Source organism: Malania oleifera, chromosome 12 (assembly GCF_029873635.1).
Source record: "Malania oleifera isolate guangnan ecotype guangnan chromosome 12, ASM2987363v1, whole genome shotgun sequence".
Classification (NCBI taxonomy): domain Eukaryota; kingdom Viridiplantae; phylum Streptophyta; class Magnoliopsida; order Santalales; family Ximeniaceae; genus Malania; species Malania oleifera.
In genome coordinates this window covers 54513945-54540647 of record NC_080428.1, presented here as the reverse complement: position 1 = coordinate 54540647, position 26703 = coordinate 54513945, and the positions used below count along the sequence as shown (strand labels likewise).

The 26703-nt window shown below is 33.2% G+C and overlaps 1 protein-coding gene across 1 annotated transcript in view; it reads left to right on the top strand.

Moving 5' to 3' along the window:
• The first annotated feature begins 4521 nt into the window (after window positions 1–4521).
• LOC131144498 (GDSL esterase/lipase At5g45960) overlaps window positions 4522–26703 on the top strand; it is a 46491-nt gene continuing 24309 nt past the window's right edge. The window contains exons 1-3 of the mRNA XM_058093183.1: window positions 4522–5022; window positions 6962–7092; window positions 7273–7506. Coding sequence (XP_057949166.1) covers window positions 4632–5022; window positions 6962–7092; window positions 7273–7506 — 756 coding nt within the window. The 5' untranslated portion in view covers window positions 4522–4631. The remainder of the gene's footprint in view (window positions 5023–6961; window positions 7093–7272; window positions 7507–26703) is intronic.

Here is a 26703-nt window from a genome sequence, read left to right as displayed (position 1 = left end):
GAAACCTTATTGCTTTAACACTTTCTATTCGAATTTCCCAACGTGTTTGTGATAATGATTTACAGTAAAATTTGGTACATATTCGGTTAAAATTTTCCATCATTTTGTAGAAAAAGAAAATAATGTATGTATTTGTTATACTACTCCAAAAAAAGTTGTAGCTTTAGAACAACAATTAGCCATAATACAAAGTACTAGATTAAAACTATGACAACCACACGGAGTGTAAAATGCTTTAGGATTTATATGTAAGTCTCTTTTGTACACCTTGTTGTTTTCCTTTCATATTAGATCCATTATCATATCCTTGCCCTCTTATATTCTCAATACCAAGTTCAAATTTTTGTATGACATTTATAAATTCATTAAAAAGTCATTCTCTTGACGTATCATCTACTTTTAGAAATTTTATAAAAGGCTCTTTTATTTTAATTGGACTTGTAGAAAGATTCAAATATCATATTTTTAAAGATATTTGTTCTTGATGACTTACATCCGGAGTGCAATCGAGTATGATTGAATAATATTTTGTTTCATTGATTTGCTTCATAATTTTCTTTTTAATATTAAGAGTTAATAAATTTATCAATTCATTTTGCATATTATGACCAAGATAATGATTATGAATTTCACCATCTTGAAAACGTCGAAAATGTTCTTTCATTATTGGATCAAATTCTGCTATCATTTCAATCAAACTTAAAAAAATCTCATTATTCTCTTGATAAATTCGTTCATTTTTCCCACAAAATGCCAAATTATTTTTAGCAAGAGTTTTCACAACAGAAATAATATTCAATAATACTTTTTTTTAATGTTCTTTTTCTTTGTTAATTTGTTCTTCCATATTTTTATCAATTATTGTATTTTTTAACAATCTTAACTCTAAATCAGCCCATTTACTCATATTTAAAATATATTCTTCACTAATTTCATGACTTTTAAGCTTAGTTTCAAGATTTTTCTAATCTTTACACCCTTCATTAGTTAGTTGTTGGTTATTTAATTTTTGGCGCCAAATAACTTACAACAAAAACAAAATACTCTATCTAAATCTTTAGAATATATAAGCCATTTTCTATTATGTTTCTCTCCATTTGATAATTTTCGAATATAATATATATCTGAAAAATATCTTGAATTTTCATTTTTTGAAAAATTAAATCATTATCCCTAATAAGACCTTTTGTAAGAACCCGAACCGCGAGAAATGGAATTCTGCGAACTTCGTCGACGAAGCCATCATTCGTCGACGAAGGTAGAAGATTTTTTGTCGATGAAATTCAGAGTTTCGTCGATGAGAAAAAGCCGAGAGGTCTGGGAATTTGGAAATATCAGACTTCGTCGACGAGGCCACCGATTCGTCGACGAAGGTTCCATTTCGTCGACGAAAGTGGGCCAGGTCAAAGGGCTATAAAAGGAAATTTCTATTACTTTTTCATTAAGCAAACTTAATATCTCTCTCTCTCTCTCTCTAAACTCTCCCTACTCTCTCCTTCTTTCTAGAATTCTTCACCGATCGTTGACGAAATCGAAAAACGGAAGTTACCACAAGGATCGTGGAAGAATTCTCTACAACTTCTATGGATCAGAATCTCGTTTCAGAGGTTTTCGAGTTTTGGCGAAAAATTGAGGTAAGACTCGATTTTTAATTCTGATCCTGTAGTTTTGTAGGTATCAGTCTTGTGAGTATTTTCTGTACTGTGATTTGTAGGTTTTGGAACTCAGTTCGCTGTTTAGGAGCCTTGGAGTTCGGGAATTACTTTTAGGGTTAAGGTAAGGGGAAATTGTGTTACATTGGTTATTTTTGAAATCAAACTCGGTGGAACTGTGGTCTACGGTCCTGTGTGTGTTTTGGCTACTTATTTGGAGGGATCTAACGGGGAAAACTATGGGTTGTTCATTATTGCAGTTTTGGGAAAAAGGGGGCGACGGGCTGAATCCCGGGTTTTGTTGAAAACCGAGTATATGTGTGCTTTATACTGTGATATTGGGATGGCCGTGCCTTGACTTTGTTTAAATTGTATTTGTTTGGAAAACCATGATTTAGATTACCAAATGAGTGTGGTTTGTTTGGTTATATGAGCATGCATGTGTGTGTGATTGCGGAATGGTTGATGGGATCGTAGTTCCAAAATGAGTCCAGGTACTGAGAGTGACTGGCTCTATATCCGAGGGTGTGTGTTTATCGTCTGCCACGTAGGCAAGAGTGACCGGCTTTATATCCGAGGGCGTGAGCCTGTTCCGGCAGATCAGGCCGAAGTGTGTGGATCCACCAATTAGCGCCGGTACGATGTCATGGGACTCGAGGACTAGCCATGTGCTAGTGGCGCCGTGCTTCGCGGGTTGGCTATGGGCTAACGCCGGAATGCCAAACTGGCTTCGGGCCGATGGGTGTGAGACATCGTGTTACTGATCATGTGTGTGTATTGTGATGGGGCTGCGTATAAATGGCCGTCATATATGTGCGTCAACGCACTGTGTAAATTAGTACTCTATTTGCATTTAACTGCGTGTATATTACATCATGATAACACTCAAATGCCACACACCGATATAACCTGTGTTCTTCCTTACTGAGAGGTGTCTCACCCCTGCTATACGTATATTTTTACAGGTCCTTCGAGTAATCGGAACTAGCGTCCTAGTGTAGGGAGCGTAGTGGCCGGTGTACTGTGTTAGCGCTTGGATAAGTGTTAGGACTGTAGTTTTGTTGGGTTGTTATTTTGTATTGTATTTGGGCACCTAGTTCGTACGTTTGGATAGAGCTGTGTTTGGCTCGTGTATAGATTTTGGTATGGTACTGCATATGTTTATATAGAATGACTTTTTTTGCTACATATATGTTTGTGATTGGATGTGTTTAGGGTGCCTGGGAACCCCACGGGGTTAGACCCTCATCCAGTGAACTGTATCTGTGATGATTTGCATGATACAGGGACAGGTTAGGTTACATTCTCACCTCTAGGTCCCATTTTGGGGTTCGGGGCGTGACGCCTTTTTCAACTAATAAATTTCGTAATTTGGTATCTATATTTGCCCAATATTTTGGATCATAAATATCATCATCAATATTATCATCATTATTTATTTTTCCTTCTTCTATATTTTTAAAATGTCTTTCAAAAGAAATATCATTAGTTAGTATTTCTTGTGTATCAATGTTATCTTTATTATTATTATTATTATTATTATTATTATTATTATTATTATTATTTTCTATCATCATATTAGATTCTAATTCCATCTCTGGAATTGATTTTTCGTTTCTTGGAGGATTTTCATCTTACTCATTTATATTTTGTTTAGAATTAGAAATAAATTTATCAAGAGCTCCCTTTTGAGATGACACTAATTCTTCTATTTTCTTTTTCTTTCTTCGTTTTTCATATTCGGATTCATATTTTCTTGTTGACATAATTAAATTTCAAAATTAACACTAACTAAAAATTGACAAATTATGTAAACAAATACAAATAATTTTAATAACTCTATAAAAATAATAGATTGAAACAATATAACCTGATTATTATTATTATTGCAAATCGATGGGCGAGCGAGACTTTAGAGATATCGGATTCTTGCTGGATACAACGCTCTAACCTCAAAGCTTCCAAAATCTTAAAAAAAAAAAAATAAAAAAAAAAATCAGAGTGAAAATAATAGAAAAATAATGCACAAACACTGAAATAAAAAATTAGGGTTGATGAAAATTAGAGAGAGTCGGAGGCCCGAAGATGATGAACACAAGAGTCGGAGCAAAAATCATAGAGAGATCAAGAGATGAGAGTGAGAGAGAGTGTGAGAGATGGAGAGATTTTTTGAGAGTGGCAGAGAGAAAGAGATGAGAGTAATAGAGAGTTAGAGACATAATAGATGTAGTCAATTTCAACTTTCAAGAGTTGTGTTAAAAAGTCACAAGACATTGAGATTTGAAAAAAAAAAAGAATTAAATTGCATTTACTTTACATTTTAAAAATACAATTTCATTTACTTGTTAATTGAGAAATCAATGTATAGGAAGAGAACATCATAAATAATGTCGACATTATTACATTAAAAAAAAAAAAATTTGGGGGCCCCAAATATGCAAACATCTCAACAACCTTATGGTTAGGCCGGCCCTCGTTTTTATTTGAGAATTTATGAGCCAGGAAATCAATCTCTTATTTCTATTCCTATAAATGCAACAGTCATAGTATAGATTTGATAACTTAATTATAAAATAATTAAAAATGTTCTCTTCATAAATCAAATGACAATAAATTACTACACAATATAGATCACGAAATCTTGATTTTAATTCCCCCGACAGTATGGGAGCCCGCTCGCATTTAGTTTTTCCTTTATTTATATAATTGCTTTATTTTTATTTATTTGTTGGGTGGAGGAGAGGATTCGCGACCCAATTTGCAGTGAAAGATAACCGACCCAATAGGAAGATCTATAAATGAGAGAATTAATCCCAATGTACCCACGCTACTTCGCTTATAAATATACTTATTCTCGCTCTGGCTAGCTTCCACATTACAGCTAGCCCCTGTTCTCATTTCCTCGTTTCAATTTTCAACCTCTCTAGCTCCTTCTCCATCTACCCGTCGTCCTAGCTTAGTTGACGGCGTGCGGCTGAAATGAAATCCTCCACTCATTATGCGCAGTACTCTTCTCTTCCTCCTCCTCTGCTTCTTCTGCTTCTTCCTTTCTTTCTTCCTGCTGCATTAATGCCAATGCTAGCAGTCTCCATTTCCAGCGCTGAAGCTCATCCTGCAGCTGCGGCTAATAATTATACCAACAATACGAAGAAGGCCAGCTTAGTTATGAACACAACTGCTGCTGCTGCTGCTGCTGCCGCCTCGTCAGTTTCTGCAATTCTGGTGTTTGGAGACTCCACGGTAGACCCAGGAAACAATAACTACGTGGAAACTCTTTTCAAGAGCAACTTCCCTCCTTATGGCAGAGATTTCGACTCCCACATTCCCACCGGCCGGTTCACCAATGGTCGCCTTGCCACCGACTTTGTCGGTACGAGCACTTCCTTTCGTTTTCGTTTTTATATACATACACATACCCACATACATGCGCATGCATATATTGGAGTAGGGTAGCATGATTAGATTTGAATTTGGATAAGAGATATTTATCAAATTAATCCAAATTTAAATCCAAGATCTAAAAACTATACTTCCAAATGCAGTATAAGTATATTCAAATGAAATACATCATCATTTTAGAGGAACTATTCTTTACAGTAGATTTGAAACTCGCTGATGACAAAATTTATTGAGATGCATGACTTGTTTGTTATGGTGATTAATTTGATCCAGAAGTTCAAGCCATTGGATTTTCATTTTAATCTTTTATCACCGATACATTTTTTTAGAATTTGTGAGGTAAAAAATCATAAAACAACTCCATTTCATTATTTTATTTTATCTTTTAAATTTTTAAACAGCATAATGTTTTTCCTTTTATGATTCAAAACTTCAGTATGCTAAGTAGTTCAAACCAACTCATGCAGCAACAAATCAAAAAGTTGAAAATGTTATTGTCTATCGACACATCCCTAATAATTCATTAGGTAAATCACAAGTAAAGAATTGAAGTTGAAATCTTGGGATAGACCTGTCAAAGTGAATAGGATCAAATAATTTGTGGTGGATTAGGCGTGTTATTAGATAAGAAAATTGTAATTCCTATATAACTTAAAATAGTGTCAGATTTACGACAGGTCAGATAGGATAATTCATGTCGGATGACGAATAATCTATCATCATCCCAAATATAATTCTTTTTATTATCCGATCAACAATTCATTTCATAACATAATAACTAAAGTTAATTATTTTTTTTAAAAAGTAACACAAATTTCAATAATAAATGAGTAATGTATAAGTAAAAATCCTAGAATTCCCCTTCATTCTTGTAAAGAGAACAATGGCTAGGCAATTGAAATCCTCAAACTAGGTAGTAAAATTATGTCATTCAAAAGCATCGAACTAATGCTCTCCCTCTACCTTCTCAGCTAATAAAGTTGGCCCATTTAAATTATTTGAACCCTATTAATAGTTCTGTGTATTGTGTGGACTAATTTTAAAGAAGGTGAAGTTTTCTTGTACGATAGGAAATACTTAGGACCTATTTGTTACCAATTTCCTAAGCAACCCATGTTGACTTATATAAGGAAAATGTTGTAGGGCATTTAGTTAGCTAATTTTTTTTTTCATTTTTATAATATTTGTATTAAATAAATATACAACGATAAATAGTTTTGATGCTATTTGCTCATTGATATAGTTTTACTTTCCATTTATAAATTTTCAAATAATTAAAAAATGTCATATTATTTTTAAAATTTTCAAATTTATACAAAAAAATTTTGAAAAATACTATTTAACTAGTTTTTAGATTTCTAACCTGTACTTTATATATAGGAGAATGAAATTCATATTTAGGACTTTAATTTGTGTGGATAATGTGTAATTTTTTTTAAAAAAATCCACACAAATCCAACTTCAAGCCTCAAACTCTATGATCCCAAATATCTTTGTATTTAATTATTGAAAAATTAACAAATAAGTTACCTTTATTGTAATTATTTTGAAATCTAGAAAAATAAAAATAAAAAAAGTTGCATGTAAACAAACTCTATTTTTCTACTTCTTTTTTTTTTTTTTATACCAGCCTTAAAAAAAATAATAAGCTACAAATTTTTATAATTTTTTGAAAAACTAAAAATAATTATTTGTAAAACTAAAAAGTTGAAGAATAGAAATATTTTCCACAACTAAATTAATTTCTTAGCCTTTCTCCTAATGTAAGGTGTCTAAATTGCACACCTTGTGACTCACCGATATGCTTCCCGGCGCCACCCTAAAAATCTAGTACTTATATATATATCCATGCATGGCTGTATACGTACGTACTTGTGGTGAACTGATTTGATGTAGTGTGTGTAACACAGCTTCGTACATGGGGTTGAAGGACTACCTGCCGCCGTACTTGGATCCGACGCTGAGCACGGCGGAGATGATGACCGGAGTCAGCTTCGCCTCCGCTGGCTGCGGATTCGATCCGCTCACACCTGCCCTCTATGTGCATTCCCACGCCCTTAATTAACTCCTCCAATTCTCTCCATCTCCCATTAATTATATATTACATAATATTTCTTTGCCATATATATGATCGATCTTATTGAAATAGAATCCATGGAATTTAATTCTATGGAAATTTCTGAATCCGTGGAATTTGCGGTGTCGTTGTTTCATTTTCCAGAGTGTAATAGAGATATCAAGGCAACTGGAGTTGTTCAGGGAGTACAAGTGGAGGCTGGAAATGGGAATCGGAAAGGAAAACATGGAAAGGAAAATCAAGGAAGCTCTGTTCATTGTTAGCGCCGGCACCAACGACTTCGTCGTGAATTACTTCACCGTCCCAATTCGACGGAAGAGCTTCACCGTCTCCAGTTACCAGCAGTTCCTGTTGCAACAAGTACAACAGTTCATTCAGGTTAGTTCATTTCCTTTCATTTAATTTATTATTTCCTCACCTTTTTCTAATTAATGAATTCCACTAGCTTGTGTTTTGCTTTGTGGATTACATTTAAATGCCTTAGACATGGGTTTTAGAACTTAGATTTGAATTTGTGAACTTAGTTATAAGTTTAATATTAAATTATTAGGGGGTTTTTTTTTTTTGAAAATCATACAAATAATAAATTTAATACATACCTAAAGTTTAAGCTCTCAAACATATACTATCCAATTAAATTATAGTATAGCACAACTCTAAGATGGGATAGGACAAGGAAGAGACTTGTGTGACATGAAAACCAAAGAGTGAAGAAGAAAGTTCTACCTTGTCTCAAAGCATATGCTTTTCAAATAAAATGATTAAAGATAGGACAAGATAATTATAACTTATTAAGTTCGATTCAACAATGCTCCTATTTTACCTAATTTGTTCCTACAAAACCGCACGTAGCATATATGAATGCATTCTTAAAAGGTCATTCTGTATAGGAAATATGTATACGATGCATATGTGATATGAATAATGTGCATCCTCAATATATGGGTCATTTTCTATTTAAAGGGTCTATGTAGAGGTCGATTCCAAGATCGGCCCTCCATCTCTACCCTCTCAATGTGCGATTACAGGTATGCAATGAACTAAACTTTAAGTAGTAGAAGGCATGACGATTAGATCATGTGCTACATTGGCAGCAAGAATTGATCAAAGAAGAATAATGAGCTGCCAGCTAGCTCTCATTGCATAAGCTACACTAATCAATAAAATTCTCCTTAGTTAAGAAGTGCCGACACAAACATAAAAGGCAGACATAATACCGTAGCAATATGATACTGCAACATAATGGGATTACGCCACTTTCTAATTGTATTCAGTAGTCATTTTTCTCATTATGTAGAAAATTAAGGTCTTAGAGCCTAATTTTAATAATTAGTTGCATCCATTAATATTTTCCTAGCTTGCATAACACTTCGTACTTCATACTACACATCCATAAAATGACTTTGATTGTGGCGTTGTCCCAATAATACAATCAATGATGAAAAGAAAACATGCATAAAATATACTCATCCCAAAAAAATATTACTAATTTTGTCAACTAACAACAATATATTTAAATAAAAATTAAATATGTGTGGGGGGCAATATTTAAAAGTGACAACTAAGAATTTTGTCCAACATATATATATATATATATATATATATAGAGAGAGAGAGAGAGAGAGAGAGAGAGAGAGAGAGAGAGAGAGAGAGAGAGAGAGAGAGAGAAATTAGTTAATTAACTTAAATTTTGAGATCCAATGGAGGGCATGTCATAATCTAGCACACACTCAAAATAAGGTAATTGGATATAATTAATTAATGGGTGCTTGCTAAATTTGGGTGAGAGGGACTTGGCAATGGACCGAAGGAAAATCTAGCTAGCAGGTAGAGACAGCTAATTAATACATATAAATGTTTCTTGAATTTTGAATTTTAACCATATGTTTGTGAGGTACTCTTTTTATTCAATTAATGAGTATGACCAACCAAAGTGGTTGATGTAATTAGTGCATTTAAGTCGCACTAAAGAGTCAAGAACACCAGACCCAAAAAAAATAAATAATAATAATAATATCTCTGCAATATATATATATATATACTTGATCTATTATTGAAGAATTTAAGCTAGTTAAAAGCTAGTTCTACAGTGAGATATATAGTTTTCAACATTAATAAATTATGTGGTTCATTTGATGAAAATATTTAGGCTATGTTCAAAATTTTTATTTTTTAAGAATATAATGAAAATGTTTTTACGCTAAATTTAATTAATTTTTTTGAAGTATATAAAATGAAATAGATGGGAAATAATTATTTTCAAAATTTAGAATTTCTATTCTTAGTTTTATTATTTTAATACTTTTTCAAATGTTAATGATGTGTAAAATTATTATTTTTTGTCTATTAATTTGTTATATATGCTATTTTATTTTTCATTTTCCTTGATAATCAACTATGAAGAAAAGATATTTCTTTTCTATTTTATTGTAATGTTTTTCAAATTGCAAATTAAATGGGTCCTGAGCATTGTGAGAGCATATGCCCCCTTCTAATATAATGACATCTTATAACCTTGCGTAAGTCATACCTCCTTCTTAGTTCCATTTTAAAAGAATTTGAAAATGTAAAATTACGGGTAAACTCTTTGGCAATAGGTGTAACGGACCATTTTTTAGATACATATCTGCATAACACATGATTATCATGAGTAATTATCGATAGTCATTTATTAACTCAAGTATAAATTAAGTTGAAATCGAAGAGGAAGGAATGTAGCACAAGAGGTGGTCAATTGGCCACTTAATGATAGTTGATCGACCCTATTCTCCTTCTCTGGTTTGGTACTACTCGATAGCAGACGACTAGCCCATTGAAAATTTTAATTTTTGAGTTATTTGCATTTGATTGGTTGATGACTCTTGACATATATACCGAGTGTCCTAGTAGATGTCATGTGTCAAGGATCAAGATAGTTGGTAGTTGGTAGTTTTAGTTTAAATTTAAATTTTGAGAGGTGTTTTCCTTCATATTTGAGGGGTCTATAAATAGATTAAAGGGGGGGGGAAATTTTGTGATACGTCCAAGTCGGAGTAAGAGACAAAGATAAAGGAGACTTCATGCATCTTTGGGATTAAAAAGAAAGGATTGTATTTTGGTTAGGGTTAGAAAGAAAGGATTGTATTTTGGAGAATTCTGAAGAGAATTACATTTTCTTTTATCTTCTTACTTGAAGATTCTTTGGGTGTGTGTGGTTTGAAAGAGCAAATTAATCTCGCTTGCATACCTTTGCACCATTATTATAAGGTCATTTCTATTGCCTACTTTTGTTATTTTCAAGTGTCATTTGATTTTTACATGAAAACATGCATGTTGCCATATAATGATGTTTGTTGTTATTTTTGCAAGCAATCATGTAATTTTTAATGAAGATGTCATCTAGGACATGTTTTGCATGAGTTTATAATCTAGATTTGCAAAGAAATTGCATAAAAGTGCATAAAATCACATATTCTAAGAAAGAAGTATGTAGACAGTCCTGTAAGTACGGTTGACCACCCTTGGGCTTTAAGAAAAGTAGTCATTCGCTATCATAAGTGGTTGATAAGCCTTTGCAGGAGATTGATTGGTCTATTTAGAGCATAGTTTAAGTATTTTCTCTAAACTTTTTCTAACTTTCATGAAGTTAATGAGTCTAAACACTCACTTAAGTGTATGGTCGAATCTGTTTCTTGAATTCATAATATGTAGGGGTGACAAAACGGGTTCATGTGCTAGGTTCGGGCAGGTCGTAAACGGATTGGGATTAAATGAGTTTGCATTCGGGTTGACCCATTTATAAATGGGTCACTACCATGTAAACTGTTGTGAATGAACTCGGATTTGCACAGCGAAAATTAGATGCAACAATTAATGAAGAACAAATATGGAACACAGACACAAGTAGTATATCTGAGAGCAAGAACAACAATGTAAAGATTTACGTGGTTTGACAATGCTTACATCCAAGGGAGCAATCGAAAACGTTTCATTATGTAAGTGTCAAAGAATATACAATACAATCACTCTTACAATGATCTTCCTCACTCTGAATATACCCAAAATGGTATATTTATAAACACTTAAGAGGTTTTCCTCCAAACACCTAACTAACTTAACGTTCACATTCAAATTTTGAAAATCTATGTAAGGTTCCCGATTCAAACCGTCAATTGATTGGGTCAAATAATCGACTGTTTTAGACAAAATGTAAATTATCTGAATTTTAGAGCCAAATCGTCAACTGTTTCAGCTAAATAGTTGACGGTTTTCCTGCTGCTCCTTAACACATGTGATTTTCCACTATATCTTCTTCCTTGTTTATACAATCCATCAAGTATATGAGCCACAAAAAAAAAAAAAAAAAAAAAAAAAAAAAAAAAAAAAAAACAACAACAACCTCCATCTTGGCGAGTATATGCCCCTTAGGAGAACTTGAAAAACATAACTCGTTGCTCCACCTTGACCTTGGAACGTTAGGTTGGGTTCGTCTCCCTTCTAGCATTTGGAGACATGAAGTAAGTCCAAGCAATGCTTGAACTTTTTAGTAGTAACCGATTTTGTCAAAATGTCTGCTGCGTTTTCAGATGTGTGAACCTTCTTTAATACAAGTTCACCTGAAGTAATCAATTCCTAGACCTTATGGAACCTTACATTAATATGCTTGGTTCTAGCCTGGTATGTACACTTTATTCTTCACTAAGTAGATAGTGCTTTGACTGCCACAACGTAGGATAACCCTACTTTGCTGTATACCCAGCTCTTTGATCAAACTGGTAAGTCATAAGGCTTCCTTTGCAGGTTTGGCAACTGTTATGTATTCATTTTCATTTGTAGACAATGCCACCAAGTATTGTACCATGGACCTCCAACATATAGGTCCTCCCACAATGTTAAAGACATAACTCGTTGTAGACCTTATGTCATTCATATCCCCTGCATAATCAGCATTAACAAACCCCACAACTGATGGACTATCCTGTTGTTTGCGGAACATGATGCCATAACTAGAAGTACCTAGTAAGTATCTGAAAATCCATTTGACGGCTTCCCAGTGTTGTTTACCAGGATTAGAGAGAAACTTACTCACCACATTCACTGCATGTGCCAAGTCTAGCCTTGTATATACCATGACATATATTAAACTCCCCACGGAGCTAGCATAGGGGACCTTTGACATGTCCCTGATATTATCATCCGTACTTAGGCATTCAGCAGTAGCCAATTTAAAATGACTCGCTAGAGGTGTACTTACCGATTTAGCATTAGCCATGCTGATTCTTTCCAACAAATTATCCACATAACCTGCTCTAAGATAATCACAACCTCCCTGCAGTTCTGTCACAACGAATCTCTATCCCAAGTATCTTCTTGGTTGGACCAAGATCCTTCATGTTAAACTATTTATGCAATAGATCCTTTAACTGATTTACCTGAGTTAAATCCTTCGCAGCTATTAACATGTCATTAACATACAATAATAAGAAAATAAGAGAACCATCATCAAGCTTCTTCACATACACACAATAGTCATACTCACATCTTCTGCAGCCAATGTTAATCATATAGGAATCCAATCTTTTGTACCATTGCCTTAAAGACTATTTCAACCCATAAAAGACTTCTTTAACTTGCAAACTAAGTGTTCTTGTCCTAGTTCACTGAATCCCTCCTGCTGTACCATATAAATACGTTCCTCCAAGTCACCATGGAGAAATGTTGTCTTCACAACCATTTGTTCCAAATGCAGATCATAATGAGCTACTAACCCCAACACTACCCTAATGGAAGTGTATAGGACCGCAGGTGAAAAGATTTCATCATAATCAATTCCCTTTTTATGTGAGTAATCCTTTGCCATTAACCGTGCCTTGAATTTCTCTCCTTTCTTTTCTGAAATTTGATTCTTGCTTCATATATACCCATTTACAACCTATCGCCCTCTTCCCATTTGGAAGCTCCACCAACTCCCAAGTTTGATTCCTATACAGGGATTCCATTTCCTCAACCATAACAACCATCCACCTACTTTTCTCCGGGCCATGCATTACCTCTTGAAAAGTAGTTGGATCATTGCAACTGGTAATGAAAGCATAAGATACAAACTCTTCAAACCCATACCTTGACAGCGGTCTAATAGTGCGTCTGGATCTCTGTATAGGAATATTATTGACTTGGTGGTTTCTCGAGTTAGAAACCACTGTCCGAGCATCGATGGAGATGGTGAGCTTCAACTAGAACGACCACCATCTGAGCATCGAGGGAGATAGCAAGCTTTAGTTGGAACGAGCACCATTTGAGCATCGAGGGAGATGGAGAGCTTCACCTAGGTAGAAAGGCAATTAGGCAAGGGCGTTGGAAGATGGCGTTGGCGACTTGGTGTGCGGTGTGCTGGGCACACAGGCAAGGGTGCACGAGAGTGGAGTGGAGGACTGGAAAGGTGGAATAGGAATAGTGGATAGGCAGCCGCATACAGCTCACAGCCGGCAGGATAGGATTAAAGAATTAGGGTTTTATGTGTAAAATGTGTTTATATAGCACTCAGGCAATGTGTGACCTGACCCAAACCCGGGTTGACCCGTTTATAAACGAGTCAACTTGTATAGAACCCTAATATGTTTTAAACGGGCGGGTCATGGATTGCCACCCCTAATAACGTGATTTCATGGTTTTTTCATAAAAAATTAAAAATTGATCTCCTTAAGCATTTTTAAAGGGATTTTAAGTATATTTTTTTCAAATTTTCAATCCAAATTTTGAAATAAATGCCTATGATATGACTTTTGGGAATTTTTTTTTTTTTAGAGATTTCAAGCTTTTAAAAATAAGTGACCAAGGCGCATTCGTGGTTCTCCTGCCAAGAAACAAATTTTTTTTTTTCAAATTCTATGGAAAATGATATTTTTTAAAAGTAATTACCTATGAAGCGGCTAGAAAGTGGAAGAGTATTTTTTTTTCTTTAATTTAAACTTGGTTTCAAGGAGCCTTTGCAGAGAGTTTATTGAAAAGTTCAAGTTTTAAAGCAAAAATCGATATTTTTCAATCAAGGGTTCAAGTGTCATAAAAGATTTCTGGTGTTTTCAAGATTTTCAAAAGTTATAGATGAATTGACTCCTCTTTTGAGGATATATAGGCAATCTACTTGTGTGTACTCAGCCACACCAATAAAAGAAATATCGAAAGTTTTCATTTTCTTTATTTTTTCTTCTCATCTCTTTCTTAGTGCACGAATATGTGTACGTTTTGAACTAGTATAAAATAATAGGGTCTTCATAAGATTAAATCCTCTATATGGACCCCACAATTTTTTTTCAAAAGGGGTTTCAAGTCTAAAGAGTTTTTGACAAAGATAAAGAAAGGTAGACTAGTCATTGTTGCAACCAATATTCTTTGTTTAAAATGATCATTTTTTTTTTTTCAGAAAAAAAAATTGCTTTCTGAAAGGGAGATATATGCAGACATAAGATAACTATGATAACCATTAATAAAGTGGGTGTTACAGGGTGTTAATTTTTTGAATTTCCGCAAAAGAAGTTGAAAGAATTACCTTACTTATTCACAATGGTATTTCCAAACATAAATCTCTTTTCAAAAAAAAAGATTTCCTTTATTTTGCCTCTCCAAAATAAAAATAAAGTGATAACTCCATTTTCTAAAATAAAATGATAAGTTAGATAATCAATGAGTGATTATTGTTAATAGCCATTTTTTTACCCAATAAAATGAAGAGATCAAACTAAATATATGAAAAATTAGGTCAAAGACGCAAATGAATAGATTGCATCATAAGGAGACCGACCTACCACTTTTAGGTGGTCAATTGGCTCCTTTTCTTCTTCTACCATTTGACGTCAAATGCAAGTGGTCAACCAACTTCTACAGGTGGTCAACAGATCCAGAGAATATTTGAAAATTTGAGTTATTTTCTTATGATTGGTTGAGATAATTTGGCATGTCACGTGTCCTAGAGTTGCCACATTTTTGGCAATAACTATGATAATAGATAGTTGGTGGTTGGCAGTTGGTAATTTAAATTTGATTTTTCAAAATTCAAATCCAAATGACTTCTTTTCCCAATCCCATTGGAGGTCTATAAATAGACCCCTTGAAAGGGAGATTGGGGGCACATTGAAGTGAGGGTAAGGAGAAAAAAAAAAAAACCCAAGAGTTTCCGTGCTTCTCTTTGGGTAGAATAATGGAACTTGATTGGAGGATTGAAGAGAGAGACCTTAGTTTTTTCATTCATTGTCATTTACTTCTTGGGGTGTGCACAATTGAGAGAGTACCCACCACTTAATCTACAAAAGTTCTTGCAACATAAGGTCAGTATTCTAACCTTCTATCTCATTCATTTTCGAGTGTTAATTTGAGTTTTGCATGAAGAAACATGTTTGCATGTTTGTAGATTTAAAGTTTAATTCATCACGCTTTATGCATTTCCATATGTAGATTGTACATGCTAGGGATGTTATAGTATATTAGAGTTTTCATTTCATGAATAATATATATATATATATATATATATATATATATATATAGAAAATTGAAAGTTTAAAATAAATTGCATGTTTTCTCAAAAATTGCATGTTTTAGGTTGATTGATTGCTCCTTTACATTTGAAAAAGTGGTCGCTAAGTTACTAGACGGTTACACCAGGCCTCTAGAAATGGTCGATCATCAGATGCCGGGAGTGCATATTTTTACTTTTTTTTTTTTCCTTTTTTTTTAGAGATTTCATGACTTTCGAGTGTGATTGGTAGAATCTAAGTGTTGATTTACAAACAACATTTCATGGTTTTTTCATAAAAAACCAAATGTTAATTTCAAAATTGAGTTCAAGTGGATTTCACACGAGTTTTCAAGTTTTTGCAAAGTTTCACATCAAATTTTGGAGTTTTACATGCATGATGTAGCTTTTGGATGTTTTCTAAAACTTTTCAAATCAGATTTCAAGGTGAGTTTGTTGTTCTCCTATCAAAATCCCACATTTTTTATGTTTAACAAGAAAACATTTTTCAAAACAATGACCCATGAAGTGCCTTGAGATTGGAAAATGAGTTTTCTTAAGATTTAACGTGATATTAACTTCTATTTTTTATTGAAAAATCAAAGTTTTTAACCAGAAACAAAGGTTTTTCAATACAAAAATCAAATGATTTCAAGAGATTTCAAGTGAATTTCAAGTGATTTTTAAACCTCGTCAAAATATTTTCTAAAACTTTTGTTTGAAAATGTTTTGATAAACTAGAAATGACTTGATTCCTCCATGAAAAATATGTCAGACAATCCACTTTGGTAGACGCAGCCATAACTTTTAAAAACCAAGTTTCTCCTTTCTTTTTTTATTCTCTTTTTATGTTACTTCTATGTGAATGTTTGAGGGTTTTTGAAAGGGTGTGAAAGTAATAAAGTTTCTATAGGACAAAGACCTCTATATAAACTTGATGAAAATCTTTTCAAAAGAGATTAAGGGCTAAAAGTTTGTTTTGTAAAAAAATTTAAAAAGAAAAATTGCAGCTAGCGGTCCCTCAATAGATGTTGCAAGTGGATTTTTCTTTAATTTCCAACATTTTTCTCAAAATTTGAACTTCAAGAGAGAGAGACACACACACACTCACATAACATTAGAGCAATTACAATTTAGAATGGGAACTTTAGGGTGTTAGGTCTTTTAAACCTTATTCAAAGAAAGTTTAAAAGTCTACTTTCCCTATTCATAACGGTACTCCTCGATCAAATCTCTTTAAAGAAAAAAAGTTTTATTTTATTTTACCTTCAAAAATTAAAATGAGGTGACGACTCTGTTTTATAAACAAAACTAATATTTTGGTTTATCCTACTTATTAGTTTTTATTAGTCACCAAAATGTTGAACCAAAACAAGCATCCAAACCAAATGTCAACAACTATTTATAGTACTTGATTGATTTTCAAGTGGTCACCAAACTTATTGGCTACCAAATGGGCCACCCAAGCCCAGTATCGATAGTGATCAAGAAATCAATAATAAATATTAAATTAATATGTAAATTACACAAAAATTCTCTAAAATTTAGCCATATTGAACATTACACCCTAAATTTCAACCCATGGCATTTACCTGCATAAGATTTCAAAAGAAATTCTATTGCTATCACTAGCCCATAAAAGGGTGTTTAGTTCAATGGCTAAGGCTTGTAGGTAGTGGTGAATTTAGGACCCTGTAGTCTCGGTCTACATTTACCATAGTTGAGATCGGAAGTTCAGTTATGTAAGGGGAAGGTACTAGCATCCCCTACACACTCATTCTATGACCGGTACCTAATTAATTATAAACTATCCCAAAATTGAATCTAATGGTCTTTAATTAACTCATTTAAAATAAATAAATAAAAATCTAAAGAGAAAATGAAAAATAATTGTAATTTAGGAATGTCTAATAAGACATCCAAAGGAGGGGATCTTATTAGATAAACCCCCCTTAAAACTAATATAGATAAGGCTTGAAATACCTCTTTACCCTTGGTTTAATCATTGGGACATACACACAAAAATAAAATATATACATATAATAATAATAAAAATTATCAAATTTGAGCAAAAAGAGTCTTTAAAATATTCCCAAATTTTTGCAAGATTTTGTAGAATTTTTCTTAAAAAATTTCCAACATTTTTCCAAAATTTTCTAGGATTTTTAAAGATTTTTCTTCCTTTTTTGGTAGTTTTATTTTTCCATTTTTTTAATCCAAGTCAAACTAAGTTAGATATTTTATTTATTTATTTTTTCTAATTTTTAGAATATTTTCTCTAATTTTTTTCCTATTTTTACTATTTTTTAAAAAATTAAAATCAATTAAAAATTTTATTTAAAAAAAAATTAAAATGAACCGACATTTCAAATATCATACCGGTTCAACTGGTTTGAATTAGGTCTAACCCAGCTGGGGTCGGCCACGTGTCCGCTAGCCAAGGAGACGCATCACTATTTTATTTATTGATTTTTTCACCAAAAAAATTATTTTTTTTTTGAATTTTCTGTAGCAAGGTGATGTGAACATGACGTCACTTGTCACGTGGTGATTTTTGGTTGGCTATAGAAGTTTGACCTAGATTTTTGATGTGGCAACAATCCAACCGTCTGTATAAAATACAAACTGGGCGATTAGGATTATGTTGCGTCGCTTTCGGAAGGTGCAATCCTGGTTGGGTTAGCTTGGCTTTGGTTGAATTGGGTTAGAAGCATGGGAATGGGCTTGGATTTAAGATTGGGCTGCAGGATGAGTGGGCATTGGGCTTAGATTTAATTATATGGGGTGCAGGACAATTGGGTTAGGCTTGGATTAAGTTCAATGGGCTACAAGATTATTGTGCTAGGCTTGGATTTAATTAAATGGGGCGCAACCAATTGGGTTGATTTCAATAGGCTCAAACTAGGAAACAAACTAGCTTATTGGTTTTAGTTCAATTTGGCTTGGGATTGGGTTAAAGGTCAATGGTCAATGGACTTAGGTCCAAGTTGGAACTGGGTCTTGGGTCTTTGGATCAATTATTTAAGATCTGGGGTCAAGTTTACCTGAATTTGGGTTGAATCTTGAGTAATTGGGTATGACTATTTGGATCTGGGTTATTGAATCTGGATGTGGGTAAACAATTCGAATTAAAATTCCTACTTACATTCAAATCACAAAATTTTGAATTTAAAATTTTTCAATTTTAATTATCTAAATAAAATTAAAGGAACCAACCTTTGTCTTCTAACTCCTCCACTCTTTAAGTCTGCTGATTTGAATCTCCACTGCAGATTTTTCCACTACTTCTACAATTCAAGCTTCTTGATCTTTTATCTTCCTTCACCTTCTCAACTTCGAGCACTCAAAATCTTAGCAATTCTTCTCTATGTTCGTTTGTGTCTCTCACCCTCAAAAGCCTACTATTTATAGGCTTGAGGGATCAATTCAATCCATTCTGATTTGATCAATTAGCACCTAATTTGATCAATCAAAATTGAATTGAATTGATTAATTTGTACTTGCATTAAACCATAATTTCATCACATGTTTCTTATGTAAATTCCCACATGTCTAATTTATTTTTTCCTTTTGTGCTTCCAAGTTTAAAGATGAAGATGTTGACCCACTTTATTTCACTTTCTATTTTTTTTAAAATTTTTTAATGTATTCAATTTTTTCCCTTGTATTAAGTCTTTTTTTTCTTCTATTTTTCCATTTTATTGCATTAATAAATTTTTCCCATTTGTGTTATATAAGTCTCAAATAAAATAGGGTGCTTATAGCTACCTCTCTTTATAAGTTTGTTACTTAGGATGACAAGAAGACACGAATCTTAGCTTCCTAAAGTAACAAATCTATAAAGACAAAAGGCATGAATTTTGGAATAGGCCTTATATAACAAAACCCTAACAAAAGAAAATGTATAGATTTACATAAATGCATGAAATCTAAGTCAACTCAAAAAACTTAAAGAGTAAGGTGTAAATTGTTCTAGTTTATAAAAAAAATCACTACCACGGGTTTGGAAACTATACCACATATCACTAAGGTAGATTAAAATTTTGAAAATAATTGCTCATATTTGGGAACTAATACCACATTCCTCTGAAATAGTCAAAACAATTTAGATGCAACTACTCGGATTTGGGTACTATTGCCACATACCTCCAAGATAACCAAAACAACTTGGATGTGACTACTCATATTTGGGAACTGATGCCATATGCCTCCAAGAGCCAAAATTACTTGGATCCAACTACTTGGACTTGAAAACTAATGCCACGTGCCTCCGAAATAGCCAAAACAACTTGGACGCGACTGCTCATATATTCTAAGATAGTCAAAATAATTTAGACGCAACTACTCAAATATTTTAAGGTAGTCAAAAACAACTTGGATGCGACTACTTGGATTGTCGAGATAGTCAAAATAGTTTAGATGCAATTACTCATATTTTCTGAGGTAGTCAAAACAACTTGGATGTGACTACTCAGATTATCAATGTAGTCAAAACAACTTGCATGCGACTACTCAGGTTTTATGAGGTAGTCAAGACAACTTGGATGCGATTACTCGAATTGTCAAGATAGTCAAAACAACTTGGATGTGATTACTCAGATTTTCTGAGATAGTCAAAACAACTTGGATGCGACTACAAGGATTTTCGAGATAGTCAAAATAACTTGGATATGACTACATAGATTACCGAGGTAGTAAAAAAAAACTTGGATGCGACTACTCAGTTTTTATGAGGTAGTCAAAACAACTTAGATATGACTACTTTAATTGTCGAGATAGACAAAATAGCTTGGATGTGACTACTCGGATTGTTGAGGTAGTCAAAACAACTTGGATGCAACTACTCAAGTTTTATGAGGTAGTCAAAACAACTTGGATATGACTACTTAGATTACTGAGGTAGTCAAAACAACTTGGAAGTGAAAACTTAGATTTGGGAACTAATGCTTCAAATATCCGAAGTAGATAAAACAATTTGGAAATGATTACCCGGATTTGGGAACTAATTCCCGCAAATATCCGAAGTAGGCAACATAACTTGGAAATGATTACTTGAATTTGGGAACTAATGCCTCAGACCCTAAGTAGAATGAAACTGTTCCAATTTATGGAAGACAATGCATTGAGGGGGTGAGAATTGGAATGAACACTATGATGATACATTACATTAGGAAACATCCCAACTTTACTCATGCGACGATAACACTTTACAAAATGCATGTGGATTGCTTTCTATCACTATTGATGCTATACATGCAATGCATGAAAATGCACAATTTTTTTCAGGTATGCGTGTGAACCAACGCCTATCCAATCAATAGACTAGGTTCTTCAGACAATCTTTGCCATATCTCAATTCTGCTCGTCATTTTTCAAATTCCAATTCATGCTTTTCTAATGATGCCCTTATTCAAGAAACGGTCATCTTAAGTAGAAAATACCACTTGCATTGTCTGATGTGTGCACCTTGGATTATCTCCCAAAACTTGGCTTGTCATTTGCTCCAGTCTACTTATGACCCAGTTATTCAACTTGACCTATTTATTTTAAGCATATTGATTAACCAATGTTTTGCTTGATTTTCTTGACATGGCACCCTCCTTAAGGACAACATTCTTAATGTTTATATCATATTGAAATTAAATGAATAAATATGCAATCAGATAACATAATCTCATTAAGGATGCAAATGAAATGCTCAAACCTATCTATTTACTTGGTTTCTGTGCTTGTTCAATAGGAAGTGGCTTTACCAGTATTCGAACGTCAAGCAGCTTTGATGCTAACTTTGAGAACAAAATCAACAAGCAATCATCTTTTTTTCCATTCACCCCAAACTTGTCCTTTTTTTATTTTTTATTTATTATCCCAAACTCCTTTTTATTTATGAGAAAACTGATATTGGCCATCTATTACACCCACTTCTGCACTACTCCACTATAAATTAGATGCCAACTTCCAATGGTACTTCTTGATTTGTGTTCCATAGCCCATTTCAACCTTTCCATCCTAAATTGCAATCAATGTCTTATTGGGTATTTTGATTAGTATTCCAATCTCAGGGTGGACTTTAAGACACAGGATTAAACATAGGCTATGATACAGGGTTCCGAAAAAAAAAAAAAAAAAAAAGGCGAATTAAGGCTCAAAAATCCCTCCCTAAAATGACATGTATGCCCCTAATGGTGAAAAAAGTTGACCAAACTTGTTCCTTGAACAAGCTACCTACGTACCTTATTAGGATCAGGTGATAATGTAGTTCAAACTCTATCAAGTTTGACAATTCATTTGAGGTAATGGCACATACCAATCAAGTCAGGATGTTCCTTTTGGACCATAATGTAGGCTAAGGGTATAGGCTAAAGAAGAAAAAGATTTAATACTTAAAGTCATGAATTTTCTCTAGGTAACATTTGCTAAGGATCACCAATGAAGTATGCCCCTTATCATTTTTTTTTTTCATATTTCCTTTCTTTTACTACATCTTTTGTTTTTCCTTTTATTATGTGATCTGGTTTCCCTTTTTATTTGAGATTCTCTTGGGGCTTCTATATTATTCTCCTTAAAATTGCCCTAGTGTGGGGAATGATCCTTTGACAGTGTATTCAAGAAATAATTTTTTAGGCTCTACAGTGCTAGCAAGGAATTTTTTATTTGATTTTAGGTCGTAGAAAGATGGTCTGCCATACTTTTGGCAATAGTCATTGCCTCGAATAAATTGTCAAATACTAGGGAACCCAAAACTAGGTTAATTTTTTTGTAAAATGATTTTAAGAAAAAGTTTATTTAAAAATAAGGTTCAAATAGGTTACCAAGTGGTAAGTCAATGCATTGCTTGGTTTAGATGGGAATACAAACCGGCCAAATATGGTCACCCATCATTTTATTAGAACACAATCATTTCACCCATAAGACACTAGCCACAATTAGGAATAAAAAGTCAAGGAACCTTACTCATTGATCCCATTGAAAAGGCACACATGTCACCAAGAAAAAAATATATTTTTTTACAGCATCTGAGCTGATAGAGTATAGTACATCATTTTTCTTTTACAGAGTTTGAGTTGATAGAGTATGGTACATCATCTCCATCTATATAAGCTAACAGTAATGCCTCTCCTGATAAGACCCTTTATAATTTAAAATTCATTTCCTGCAATGATCCTTATGCATGGTCAACATCTATTTTTCATACTAGTTCATCTCCTTAAAACTATCGAGGACGCATTGTTGGAGTGGGATTCCTACTAAGCCCCAATCATGAGGGTTTTTTTTTTTTTTTTTTTTTTTTTTTTTTCATTTTTTGCCCATTTTCCATTTTTTTCATTTTTTAAATTTTTTAGTTTTTTTAATTTTTTATGTTTTTTGCTTTTTTGCTTTTTTTCCCCTATCCCATTGAATGGATTCTCAAAATCAATTATTGCTGGTCAAACCATTTCCACATATCATTTATCTAATCTAATTTTCTACTGTCACTTTTGTGTTAGATTGATCCACTGCTAAAGTTGGCAACCAATCATCTCAAAATAGAATTCTACTAAATGAGCATCCTTTCCTATCTAGCATTACCTCTTCCATAAGGATGATCTTGTACTGCTTGCACCTCCCCATCTTTGTTTATGTCCATTCCTTCCTTTACATCTTCCTACCTAATACTTGAGTTGCCCATCCTTCCCATCTTAAATGCCCCTTCAATTCTTTGTTTTGTGATTACCAAATCTATAAAATTATGGAGAGTGTTGATGATAAGATGACTGAAAAATCTCCTTATGATTTTGCTTAAGTCCCCTTATGTGGTTTTCCGTTTAGTGTTATAAGGTTGCAGGGATATTGCTTTGTTCTGCTAAATGTTTGAACCCCCAAATTTAATTATGCCACTTTGACACACGCATTCTACAGGCAATTGGAATATGAGCAAGGATCCATTCGCAATAACCATGCATGCATGACTATGCATGAAATGCATGAATGCAATGCAACCCCAAACAACCAATTTGCCAAAATTATTAGACAAACCTCATCACCTAATGAAAACTCCCAAATTAACCTTTTGATATACAGTCTTCACAATTTAAGAATCGAGTTGTCTTCCTTGAGTTGCAGACACATTTATTTTCCTTTACTGACTCCTAAGAATTGTCCCATCTGCTAAGAATTTAGCTCCTGACAGATCTTTCCTCGACTAAGAATTCTTTCATGCAGTCCTACCTTTTCCTATAGCCTATTTCTTTGAATTTCCATTCCTTTTGAGGCAAGACTTGGCAACTAAAAGTCCCTTCTGAAGAGTGGGAACTACCTGAGGACACAATGGTTGGAGATTTAAGCGGATTAATTTAATTAATGCACCAACTTGACTAGATTGCTCCTCAATTCCTTCCTTAGTCACCTTAATTCCTTCAATTCAACTACTTTTCTGATGACTTTGACAAACTCCAAGATACTACTGAGCCTCTATTTCCTCTTCATTGTATACCACTATTGAGTTGTCCATAGGGTGATTTGGGGCTTTCTAGAATTTTTACTAACTGGTGTGTATGCCTAAAATGGATGCAAAATATGAGAAACTACACAAAGGAATTCAAACAGACAAAAAGAAGAAGAAGATTGGACTAAGTCATATGAAGAATGATGAAACTCCTGTCATGTCCTAACCCCTAGTGGATTTATCTTTTATATGTTTTCTCCAAGCCTATATCCTAAGAGAGGAAGCTAAAGTCAAATATGTGTGATTCAAGGTCTATTCTCTATCAACAATAGGTTCCTAAAATGACTCCTATCCTTACCTAATAGGCTTGGACAAAGTACAAACTAATTGGAGTGGTTCGCAACCCCCCAAAGAACTTGTCTCATGGGAGCTAACGGTACTACACCATTATCTATTCCTAAAGAGTAATGCTCAAGTAGAAGGCTCGTGAAAATGTGTGTGCTCACATAAATTTTTAAAATCTATCCCCTAATCCCAGTACATCATTAGACCTTGCACATGCTTATTCATTTATTCACAACATGCATATAAGAATTATATATACAGGTAAAATATACACAAGTATACAACAATTATTTATATTTATAGGTAAAATATCATGGAGTAATTAACAACGACCATTAAATTCATATTTGGTATAATTCATGACTAATTAATGGCTCTACTCTCTAGGTCCCCAGTGGAGTCGCCAAGCTATTGCAACATTCTGAAGAAGGGTCTGAAATTGTAAGAAATAATAATATTGAAAATTTAATGGAGTCGCCACTAACATATTATTTACCTAGGTGCGGTTAGTTCACCTAATTACTACTCGTTAATTGGTTTTTAGACAAATTCTAACTTAAGAAACTAGCACTTTCGGCTTGCATTTACCAGATTTGGGATCTAGAGTTCAGTTATGCAAGGAGAAGGTACTAGTACCCCCTATACACTGTTCTACAAACAGTACTAAATTAATTATGAATTATTCTAAATTAAATTTAATGGTCTTTAATTAACTCCTTTAAAATAAATAAATAAATAAAAATTTAAAATAAAAATAAAAAATAAAGTGTGATTTAGGAATGCCTAATAAGACCTTCAAAAGAGGAGATCTTGTTAGATAAACCCCCCTCAGAACTACTATAGGTGAGGTCTGAAAATTCTCCTTACCCTTTGTCTAATCATTGGATGTGCACAAATAATAATAATAATAATAATAATAAAATCAAATTTGAGCCAAAAAAAGAAATGTCTTTAAACTATCACCAGATTTTTCCAAAAATTGTTAGAATTTTTTTTAAAAAATATTCCAACATTTTTCCAAAATTTTATGCAATTTTTAAAGAGTTTTCTTTATTCTTTTGATATATTTATTTTTCCATTTAAACAACTTAATATTTTGTTTTATTTTTTTATTTTTAAAATATTTTTCTAATTTTTCTTTATTTTTTACTATTTTTAAAAAAATATTTTAAAAATCAATTAAATATAATTTTTTTTAAAAAAATAAAACTAAACTAAATTGAACTAGTGATTCAACCGGTCTGAACTGGGTCTGACCCCATTAGGGTGGGCCACGTGTCCACCAGTCGCGGAGACAATTGTAGGACAATTGAGTTAGGCTTGGATTTAATTAAATGGGGTTCAACCAATTGGGGTGAGTCCAATAGGCTCAAACTAGGAAACAAGCTTATTGGTTTTTGTTCAATTGGGCTTGGGATTGGGTTAAAGGTCAGTGGTCAATGGACTTAAGTCTAAGTTAGACCTTGGACTTGGGTCTTCGGATCAACTAACTAAGATCTAGGTCAAGTTGACCCAGATGATTTGGGTAGAATCTCACGTAATTGAGTATGGCTATTTCGATCTGCGTTACTGAATCCATATGTGGGTAATCAATCTAGATTAAAATTCCTACTTACATTCAAATAAAAAAATTTTGAATTTAAAATTTTGCACTTTTAACTATCTAAGAAACGAAACAAAAAAAAATAAAAAATAAAAATTAAATGAACCAACTTTTGTCTTATAACTCCTTCAATCTTTAAGTCTGCTACTTTGAATCCCCACGGCCGATTTTCCCACTACTTCTGCAATTCAAGCGTCTTGATCTTTTATCCTCCTTCACCTTCTTAACTTCAAGCACTCAAACTCTTAGCAATTCTTCTCTATGTTCGTTTGTGTCTCTCACCCTCAAAAGCCCACTATTTATAAGTTTGAAGGATCAATTCCAATTTGATCAACTAACGCCTAATTTGATCAATCAAAATTGAATTGAATTGATTAATTTGTGCTTGCATTAAAGCATAATTTCACCACATGTTTCTTATAGAAATTCTCACATTTGTTTTTTCCAAGTGTTAAGATGAAGATGCTAGCTCACGTTATTTCATTTTCTTTTTTTTAAAATGTATTTAATTTTTTTTCCATGTGTTCTATGTTTTTTCTTGTATTTTTTCATTTTATTACATTAATAAATTCTACCCATTTGTGTTATATAAGCCCCAAACAAAATGGGGTGTCTACACATATCAATTGAGTATTACTAAAAATGATAAATATATATATATAACAATGCAAGGCTTGTTGGCACTAGAATGTGTCCAGGTTAACATTGAACACTACA